Genomic DNA, 11,452 nt, shown 5'->3' with positions numbered 1-11,452 from the left:
ATTCTCCATTTTATCTTTTTTATTTTAACTTCAGGCGCAACAAATTACTTTATAATCACAAAATAATGATCCATAGTCTTTTTGATTCATGATTCATAGTCTTCAGCGGGCCACTTATGATTGATTTCATGACACAATGCTTCGGGCCAGTTTAAATTTAGGAATTTGGTCCATATATAAGGCGCACCGGACTAGAAGGCGCACTGTCGGCTTTTGAGAAAATTTGAGGTTTTTAGATGCGCCTTATAGTCCGGAAAATACGGTAAATGTCATTTTAATGCAGCGTTAATCACAGACAGACAGTCATATATAAACAAGTAATTTAACAGTGTAAATTTAGCTTTTTAATGATATAGTATTATCTTTGGATGGCATAATTTCATTGAAGATGCCCAAGAACAGTCAGTACTGTCGCGATAAAGCAAGGTTAAAGGTTGATTCTGCACTCTCAGTGAAATGACTGCCGGCGGCGCAGCGCGTTGAAATGAGATGATCTTTAAAAAAATATAAAAATAACAAGGAAAAATAAAGCAAGCACAATTCCTCTGTGGTTGGGCAGGTAGTCGAGTACTATGTGGATGAAATCAAAATAATGAGCTCAAAAAAATGTTGACTTGCTAGAAATGAAACAGACTGAAAAGCTTCTCCATATTAATTAGGGCTGATCAAATATGTTGAAAGGATTTTTCTTCATGTATGCCATAACATTTTTAAAGCCAGTAAAGTTTATCTACTCTTCCCACAAAGCATGCATACATCCTACTGCACATCCATACAGCAAACCCACACAATTAAACACACACAGACACACAATCAAACAAGGCAAAATGCCACATCAAACCAGCTGCACAAAGATAAAGATAGCTTATCTCGCCAACCCAGAAAACATAATTTGGACATGATTCTGGAGAGCTCATGGGGAACGCTAGTGAGTGTTTTATAGTGAAGGGATTTAGTACAATAGACAGCATTGCAGTACACAACAAAAGGTCATTTTTGGTTTCCCCTAGCAAGTTAATTATTGCTTATTTACACCAGTGCATATTTTATATGCTAATTAGTCTTTTGAAAATCCAGGAAACCGTTCTGAGGCAGCAGTTTAATATACAATGGCTACATGGACCGTAAAGAGAAAATTATTGTCAAAATTCTACAAGTAAAGTTACATGAATTTAGTGTTTCTAATCTGTCTATATTTATGGGAGAGAGCTAATTAACTGGTATCCAGTGATCCCTCACTACTTCGCGTTTCGTTTATCGCGGCTTCACTACATCGCAGATTTTTTTTCCAAATTAAATTTTTTTTTAAAGTCAAAATAAAACTTCTAAATTGAGGAAGCATGTGTCTAACCTTTAGGACAATGTTTTTTTTGCTCCAAATGTTCATTTACATTCCTTTAGAAGTCGCGTGTTAGCACGATCGCGAATTAACATCTTTCCGCTAACTCGTTAGCCTGCCTGGTACTTCTTGTTGGTGACCGTACTTCGAGATTTCACTTATCGTGGGTGGTTTTTGGAACCAATTATCCACGATAAACGAGGGATTACTGTAAACACTTGCTTCTGGGAGAGTTAAATGCAGGCCATATTGACAAAAAAAAATTTCTAATGGACAACCCTGATACTAAATCAGTCCATTAAATTGAGGTTCCAATATGCTCAAGTATACCCGTGACCCGAGTGAGGAGAAGAGGTACAGAGATTTGATGGATGGAGTTTGACAGGGTGGTCACCCGAGGACAGAGGAAATGACAGGGTCACCATTCTGTGCCGAGACGGTTTCTGTTGGCTCACCGACACTTCTGTCTTTTTGTGGGTGAGGGAACAGAAATCACCAGGGACAGTGGTGACAGAAAGTGTTGGGGAGGCTTTAAATAAAAAAAAATGTTGTTGAGATCCGTTTAACACTCTAAGACATTGGTGTCAAACTCAAGGCACGGGGGCCAGATACGGCCTGCCATATCATTTTATATGGCCCACGAAGAAAAATTTTGCATCGACTTTGTGTCATTACGAAAATTACAAATTGTCTTAAAAAAAAATAGAAATATTGCTTGCAATTTTTATTACCATTAATCCTTTTAAGAAATTTGAACAGTTTTTACGAGTCTCTGATTTCAAAACTAGTTTTTCATCAGTTTGTTTTGTAGCCTATACTGTATATAGAAGACATTGACAATCATAATGGCCCTCCGATGACTACGATGTGGCCCGTGACAAAAATGAGTTTGACACCCCTGCTCTAAGGAATGTTCAAAATGATGACGTAACATTTCAGGGTATTTAAAAGTATTGTTCTCCGGTTATCTTTATGTCTCTACAGACTACTCTATAATCATTTCGACTTTTTAACATTGATATTGTTTGTGTTATGTAACAAATGGAAAATTGTATCTTTTTTTTTTAAGAGAATATGGCACATTTTGTTTTGTAACAACTGGCGAGTATTTTAATTGTCATTGAATTTGAGAAAACAAATACTGAAAACAGGATGTGTTTTAATGTGATGATTGACAATGAAAATCAAATTTCTGACTTGTCAATCGATTACTCCATCGATTGATCGGATAAAATAAGTCAAATTAGATGTTTGCAAATGTCACAAAATATAATCAGTCTGTTTTTACAATGGACTACAAAAATCAGAGAGTTTTATGTTAAACAATGGCTCTAAATTTTACTTTAGTTACACTTGCTGCCAGGTGTTTTCGTTGGATTCTACAAACTCAGACTATTTCAACAACAGAGTCTTCCCATATTTCAACTGTCAGATCTGCTCGTAATATTTTTAGATTTGCGGCAATGATTGTAAATGTTCCCAGGTGGTTAAATGTGTCTGGCAGACACAAATCAGTTCAGAGCTGTCGGGCAGTTAATTTGATGTTCTTGCAATGCTCTGACACGCTTATGGCACATTTAAGTACCGGAGGAAACAAGTGCACTGTAAGCAACTTGATTTATCATTTATAATTTATACTTGAGAATAGCATTCAAAGTCTTTTTTTTATTGGGCCTTTTTTTTTCTCTCCACAGGAAAAAAAAGTATCAATATGTATGAGTGGGATTCAGTTCTATGCAGAAGGGGATTAAAATGGGCTTCCGTGCTGTGAAAAGCTGAGGAAACAGACAAGTTCTACGGAAAGACCTGAGGTTCCAGAAAGCTGAGCACTGTGTGCCAGTGCCGCGGGACAAGAGCTCAGTGTCATTCCGCAGCTTTAAGATGAAAGCTTGATGCTGGCAAAGACCTCTGGAAAAAGAGACGGGGGGGCTAATGCAGGAGGTGGGGATTCTAAATCGAAATTCATGCCAACACACAGGAACAAACACGTGCACATGATGATGGGTCGGAAGGTAAGCAGCGGCTGTCTGCTTCAATTATGATGATATATATAAAAATTGCTATGGAGTGCATAGTCAGAAGACAGGTTGTCACCAATCTGTCACCTTGCGTCTGCCATGGGTTAGACACACATGTACACACCTGCACGCACACACACATGCACACAAGCGCACACTCACACACAGGCGTACATCAGTTCATCTCTTGGTTTCAGTCACACCTGCTTGAACCAATCTTCAATCAGTTATTAATATCAATATCAGCATCAACAATCAATATCATTAACCGCCTTTTTCTTCATTTTATATAGTATATATATATATAAATAAATATATATTTTAAAGAAAAAAAACAATTACTGAATAATTTTTTATATCTACAATATATATATATATATATATATATATTTTTTATATCTACAATATATATATAAAACAATGACTGAATAATTTTTTATTACTATATATATATAATATATATTTTTTATATCTACAATTATATATATATATATATATACAATTAATGAATACATTTTTACATCTACAATATAATGCAAAAAACAACATACATTTTTGATTTTAAAATATGTTTATTTCATAAACAATATCTAAAGTCACATACACAGTCAGGATAGAAAATGCCAGAATTGGAATAGGACAAAATACAGGGGGGGAACTGCAGGATTTCCAATCTACTCCGTGTTGATGACGGAAATGGGAATGGGAGGTGTTTGGAGTAGGACAGAGGATGCAAACTATATTTGGGAAACATCCGCTCTGCATTGACAAAATTAGATATTTGTTATGTAACCTATTAATCTTACTTTAAGGGAATTGTGTGTTATAGCAAGCATAGGTGGTGTGATTTGTGTCAGTGGAGGTGTGGCCTACATCAGCTGCTACAGTTGCTTTTATTAGATTCAAAATGTGTGACTGATTCCATTCCAAAATGTCAATTTCTACCACATTCATCATTCTTAACACTGGAAGAAATAATCATTAAGCTAAACGTGGATGCAATAAAATCTCACACTTGGCGTAATAAATTAGTATCCAAAGAGAATTTTGGTCCCTTGTTGAAATAGAACTAGAAAATTGTAACATACAGTAGCTTCCCTGTTTGAAATTTTACATAATGGAAGACCTTCATCGGTGTGTCTGACTTCATCATACATGATCATGAACACACAGCCCAATATCGCAAACATTGTGCAAGATTAAATACACGATTTGTGCAAATGCGTGTGTAGACTTCGATCATTTATTTGGGAGTTTTAGAAACGTTTCTCATAGAACAACACGAAAACAACATGAAGGCATTTGCTCTATATGTTTCCACTGGAAAAGCCTTTGGACAAAGAGTACATCAAAATGCCCACCACGCCGTCCTAATGTATTTATGTGCCTCCCCGAAACTATTTTTTCTTTCGCAGTGTGATCCAGTTCATCCACGCATCCTCCGTTTCTGACTCACTGTTGCTACGGTCGTTGAGGTTCCGAAGCGGGATGGGCGTGCTGGATCTGCTGTGCCTGAGACAAACTGTGCAAATGCTACTGTGCTTTTCATCCTGTGCGCTACCATCACTGCTACCAAACAGTAAATTAATTGCACCAACCTAGAGGAAGCTGTTCACGTGAATGTTTATATGCAAGAGTTCACATCAACTCGTTCTGACCAATCAAACTGTGAATGGTAGTTTTGTATGTATAGTCGAGCATGAATCCCTTTCGAGTTGAAAGGGAAGCGTTTATGTCTCTGGCACAAAAAAAAAAAAAAAAGCACTCTTGTAAAAATGGCAGTTTGTGTATCCAGAGGCTTTTTTTTGTCTCTTCGGTCAGTTATGAGGTAACCAGGGAGTAGACCATACTGAAACACAAGAACGAGGGAAAAGAAATTGAGTGGATATTTTTGTTGTTGATTGTTCAAGTATGATTAAGATACGATATTTATACTGTACTAAAATAAAGTGCAGAAGAAATGTTGTTTTCTGACGTTATTTGAAATTATTTTTTTATTATTATTATCAATTTTATTTCGAGCTTAAAAGCAGGAAAAGATATCAGTAAAATATAAAAAGAAAAAAAGAAAACAGGACAATAACAAAATGTCCCAAGCAAGTCGTTTAGGACAATTAGGACAGCTCAAAAAGGAGTGGGAAGAAGTTAAGGAACTTTTACAATCGTACCCCCCTATCTCTTTTATCAATTCATAGTACAAATATTATATATATATATTATCATATTGTATATACGTACATTTCCAATATTCAATTTGCCATAAATCAGCTGTATTCAGTAATATTACCATATTTATAACACTACATATCCATATTCAATAATCAATATACTACCATATTTACAACACTACATATCCATATAGTGTTATAAATATGGTAGTATATTGATCAAATCAATCACAAATCAACACAGAAAAGTGCTGTACAAAACAAAAATAGTGTTTCTCAGCATTGCTCTCAAGATTATTTAGCATTTTCCATCTTTCGTATGGGATGGAATTTTTTTTTTTTTTTTTAGATCAATAAAAGTGATAATTACAGTGAGATTGCAGGTCTTTATTTGTTCCATCTTTCTAAGAACAAGACTGAGTTCATTCAGCCCTAAATCCATTTGGACATTCCTTTCGATGTTATCAAGCTTCGATCTTATTCTGTTAACATTGTTGGCCCGATTGAGCTGAGGCTAATGCCTTTGTGGTTATCACGCTGGTTCAGATCTTCAGGAATTGGGAAGGTTTATCTCCATCATGTAATACTTTGCTACAAAAGCTAAGAATTTGAGACTGCTTGTAATTTAAGGCTATATAAATAAACTTGACTTGACTTAAGCTGAGAGGTCTTCGGGACTTTAGGTGGTATGTTTTTCTTGCCACAGTTATTGATGAATGATCCTTTAGCATTGTTATCGTTATGTTGTTGGAATGGCCGAACTAGGTCCTCACATTTATCAATTTTATCTGGAGGCCTACCTAACAAATCTTCAGCAACAGTAGTATTTTAATTAGGGGTAATGGGGTTTTAAAGAAAGCAAGTCACAAAGTTGCAATTAAAAAGCAAAATAATACCACCGAGAAGGTACAAAACCATAAGCTGCAAAGTGATGTGCGTTCCTCCCGCAATACGGTGTACAATAAAATGACTCCACAGATTGCGGATTTAACACTTGAGCTGTGAATTGACAAGAACAGATCAGCAGAGTTGACTAATGACTCTGTACTCATCCTCAGTGCTCCCGCCTGCGACATTTTTGTTAAATGTCCACTCATGAATATAAAACTGAAAATGCAGAAGGACGTAAATAAGATTTTGCAGCTTGAAAATGGGTTATAAAAAAGAACATTCATCAGAAGTGAAGGAGACTGGAACCTGAAAACTGAGACGGCTCAGTTCTGCTTTGAGTTGTGTGAAAATATGAGGTGAATAAGCTTCTGTTTTGAAAATCGTAATTATTGATTGAGTCAAGACTAGCATGATTAGAAGAGCGTAAATGGATTCTGGCTTGTTTGATTTAGTAGTCCAAACCAATCCCTTCTCAGGGAAAATAATAAATTCATACAGAACGACTAATAACTAGACTAAAATACAATTCCGTCTTGTGAGCTAATTTCTTGGCTGCTTCACGATGAAGTGACAGATGTCGTTCATTTCGTGTCTCATTAGCTTTACACATCTGTCAAGTAAATGAGCCAAAGATTCGTGTGAGTGTGGTGAATCTATAAAACACAGATTTTAACAGCACAGAAAAAAGCAAGTGTATTAAAAATAAACAACCCATATTTACAAAACCCATTGGAACAGCATCCAACATAATATTTAAATCAGACAGAGAAATGATGTTGAAGGGAAGGGAAGTCAATTAGTGAGAGGAGAGTGACACATTCCTGTGACAGAAAGAACACATTAGAGGAAAAACATTTTTATCAGCAGACTACCTGGTTGCACCATTTTGTTGTGTATTGTGCGACCATTGTATTTTCCCCCCCAAAAATCCCGGCCGGATTGAATATGTTGTTTGTTGACTTGACTATCTTTCCCAGTTGCAATGTCACACAATGCTTTTTAAATCTGTTTTACCGAGTGCACCTTTTACTATGCAGAAACGTCAATCAGACGTATTTCCTGATTTTTAATGTTAAATAACATTACGCCCAAGATACGAGTTTGATTTAATGCGTAATCACAACTCAAAACACTCATATCTCAAATCATCTTGTCCCACGGAAATGGATGGGAATGTCGTTAGTCAAGCTATATATATATTTTAAAGAGAAATAAGGCCTTATAATATTGTACATTATAAAAAGTTACAGTAATGACAAATTAAAAAAAAAAGTTTTTGTTATATTGCATGATTTTGCTGCTTTGTCAGATAATGTACTGTCCACTTAGACATCTCAACTTCTCTTTCAGCTCATCAGTACAGCACTAATATTGGTCATTCTTTGCAGAGGATAAAGAACATCTGACCGTGAGTACTCTTATATCGTCTGTGTTCAATCTACTGCTTAAAGTAGTTGCTTTGAATACACAACAACTCTCTTTATTCTATTTATAGTTTGAAATGCAACTGGGAGTAGCACTAAACAGCTTGAAGCTTTCACAAATGGTATCTGCTAAACTACTTCTTGTTGTGTTGAGGTGATTAGATTCATTACCACCATAAAGTCTGCGTATCTCAAATCTGTGTTCAAAAGTCTAAGCAAAAACTAAAAAAACGATAGGTGCTACTTGAAAAAGCATCTCGTTCCACTTATTTTTGTCTGCACCACGGTTGGGATGATAACATTCAGACTAGCAGAGCGGGCCCACTCCAATTCATTTTTCATCAAACTAAACAAGATACTTGTGAATGCAGTTATTGTGCAGCCATTGTGACACCAACATGACAATTTTCCTGGCTAGTGACCAGCCCAGGGTGCATTGCGCCTCTTTCCCAGTCAGCTAAAAAGCAAAAGTCGTGTAGATGGTGAAAGTAAGTGAATCCTCTGAATTCATCATCCCGTGCAAATATCACAGCCAGATTGTGAATAGAACACAAATGCAGAAACTACAGTGTTAGTGTAACAAGAAAATGGGCCACAAAGTGCAGCTTTCATATCCAGTTCAATCAATTTTTACGACTGGATTTAATGTGCTGAAATAAATCTGAACAATATTAAAAATTCTGGAAGCAATAAAGTTAAGTTAAATGTCATGTGGCCAATTTTCTTTTGGTTTATAGAGCTAAAAAAGAAAAAAGAGTTTCAGTGAAAATGACCATCACCTAGCATTTCTTAAAGATACCTCAGTGCTGCTTTTGTTGCTGCCAGCGGTCGTTTAAAACACCAAGTACGTCCAGTATGAGCTGGAGGATAGATTGACAGAGGTAAGCCAAGTGCTTCAAGTTAAAGGTGAATGTTTACAACAAGCCAGCCAGTATCTCAGAAAATATAATTACCCAATTTGATCTAATTTATGGCTGCATCAATATTCCAACGCAAAACCTGTTTACCGTAGCCGTGCTTAGTCAATTTACTTTATTTTCTTTGAACTTGCCTTAGTAAGGAGTTAAGCATTTGTAGAATTTTTCCCAAGGACAAAACTTCTGAGAAATAAAAAAATATGCTTTTTGTGACGGCTAAGCTTAAAAAATTAATGCAACATATGACTAAATAAGTAATCCCTGAAGTATTTCCATCACTTTAACAAGCCAGAAAGGAGCACAGCAAAGTCTTGGGAGTCAAAATAGTTTAGAAGTATGTGGGGGGGAAAAACAACTTTTGAAATTTTCATTCAAAAAGATATCCCATTAATTTGGACGTTGATGATATTTGACGCGGTAACCCAATTTCTAATCGTCCTCATTAACAGTTTTGGTCAAGATTCAAAGATCAAAATTGTGACATTATCGTTCACTGGGGGCTTCAAGCACAACCGCTGCATAATTTTTTCTCTTAACCAAAATATTATTTTAAAGTATCGACATTATTATCACACACTTACAAGAGCAAATTAATGCGTAAAATAATGAATAAATAATAAATAAAAAATAAATTTAGCAGAGAGCTGTAAGTAGTAAAACAAACTACACTTGGACATGGCGCTGTAAAAAAAAAAAAAAAAAAATCACATGAACACTTTACAGCTAGAAGCCACACATTCACTTACTGGTCACAAAATTAGGTACACTTAGGCAATAAAATGTGAGCTAATAAAAGAAATACTTATACCCAATTTGGCTATGAACATGTATAGTCTAATGTGTCGGCAGCTGACACTAAATATTTTTTTTTATACATATATTTGGGTAGTTCTCATTAGATAGATGGTGTACCTAATACTGTGGCTAATAAAAATACTGTTGATTGCAGCAGAAGTATTTATTGGCACGTAAATGAGACATTTAAAGTATGGCGAATAACGCAACTGCATTATTATAAAAAAAAAAACCAAATAAAGAAATGAATATAAGGTTAAAAATGTAAGGATGGTACCTTTTTAAGTGTTCCCATTTGTAAGAGCTATTAGAGGGATATTTCCAGGTTCCACACACTGCAGCCCCCACATGACACATGGAACAAAATCCGTAGTGATTATTATCAGCAGCATCAGACAAGAGCAAGAAAATGACATTTCAATAAACGTGATAATTCTTCAAGTGCTTGTCAATGAAGTAAAGAATCAAATTCTCTCAACATCACATGCATTAGCGAGCATAAACCGAAAAGTACACCCTAACTATCTTAGCACACCTGAACTTGCATGTGACTGCTAGAGAAATGGTTACTTTATTCAGTGAGTTGCACTTAGCCAGACCTTGTAATGTTCGAGTATAATTCAGTAACCCTCGGTCTAGTTCTGTTTTGAATCCTTGCATTACCTGCAGCCGCTCTTTATCGACTCTTTGACCTGCGATACAGCTCCCGCACGTTTTTCTGGATGCTCACCAATAGAGATAGTAGAAGAAGGACAGGACAAAGAAGGACAGCTTGCACCAGGCCTCCTTCAGGCAGAACTTGAGGGTGTCGCCGTTCATTACCGAAGCCGGATCGTAGATCAACTCCTTGGTATCCGTTGGGGAATGGAAGTACCTACCGCAGAGGGGAAAGAACACGACACGGGTAGTTGACCTGTTCCACACTTCAGATGTGATCAAATGCAATATGCTGACAAGGAAATAGTAAAAAATAAAGATAAGCTCGCTCACGTCCATAAGGAATGTAATTTTGGACTCTAACAAATGGAATATTAATAGCTGAATTATTTTGGGGGCATCTCGGGAGGTATCCTGGAGATTCTCCATTCCAGCGAGATGTAATTAAGACCTAGAAATTCCAAGAAATGTATAAAGAGATGTTTTCTTCCTGTTTCATTACGCAGAGCGCAAATGTATTTTTTAATGGACCCCAAGTGATGAGATACAGAACATGTGTGTATCAACACATAGACCTGAGTTGATAAGATCTTCCACTTTTATTCTTAGACTTCTTTTATACTTTTTTAAATTTTTGTAATGTAGAAAAGGAGAAGTTCTCCAAATTTCGTTGTACAACTAAGTTGTAAAATGACAACAAAGGGCATTCTATTTTATTTTATTCTATTCTATTCTATTCTATTCTATTAACAAAACAGGATTTGTAACAATGTGTTTTACTGGCATAACGAGTAAATTCTTAATTTCCGGAGAAAAACAAAACACGTTGGCACTCGTGAATATTATTTGTTAGTTTTAAAAGTGTATGATTAATCACATACTGTTATGCAATTGACTATGCAGTTCTAACTTGACATGCTGAAATCTGACCATAATGGTCTGAACGTAGTAAACACAGCATTGATAAAGCAGGGAACCAAAGAATACAAAAAAAAAAAAGTGATATCATACTATTACATCTCAGGAGCTAAAAACTTTGATTGGCTGCTGGTCCCTTTAATGACTAAAATTCAACGTTGGCATTCTCCGTCCACCCGGGAGGCATTTGAGTATCACTTGAGTATCACGCACATGCCAATGCAGTACACTCCCATGTAGAGGAGATGTGTGTATTTGGCTCTCCATCAATGCCACTCTCCACCAAATCACCTTGTCTAGATGAGCTATCACTCCCATGTTTTCT

The 11,452-nt window shown here is 36.0% G+C and overlaps 1 protein-coding gene across 4 annotated transcripts in view; it reads right to left on the bottom strand.

Annotated features, from left to right (window-relative positions):
- Positions 1-3,909: 3,909 nt before the first annotated feature.
- The window catches only part of cnih3 (cornichon family AMPA receptor auxiliary protein 3), a 28,964-nt gene continuing 21,421 nt past the window's right edge, over positions 3,910-11,452 (bottom strand). The window contains exons 5-8 of one of the 4 annotated variants that reach the window (XR_005096655.1): positions 10,283-10,429; positions 9,830-9,887; positions 8,620-8,700; positions 3,910-5,206 (exon numbers count right to left, since the gene is read on the bottom strand). Coding sequence is in view for 2 of the 4 variants with exons in the window: in XM_037244919.1 (XP_037100814.1) it covers positions 9,860-9,887; positions 10,283-10,429 (175 nt within the window). In the remaining 2 variants the exon portion in view is untranslated. The remainder of the gene's footprint in view (positions 5,207-8,619; positions 8,701-9,829; positions 9,888-10,282; positions 10,430-11,452) is intronic. The other 3 variants (XR_005096654.1, XM_037244919.1, XM_037244920.1) reach the window with 3 other exon arrangements.

The sequence above is a fragment of the Syngnathus acus genome, chromosome 24 (assembly GCF_901709675.1).
Source record: "Syngnathus acus chromosome 24, fSynAcu1.2, whole genome shotgun sequence".
Classification (NCBI taxonomy): Eukaryota; Metazoa; Chordata; class Actinopteri; order Syngnathiformes; family Syngnathidae; genus Syngnathus; species Syngnathus acus.
The sequence above is the reverse complement of the archived record's forward strand: the minus strand, read 5'-3'. Positions and strand labels throughout refer to the sequence as shown.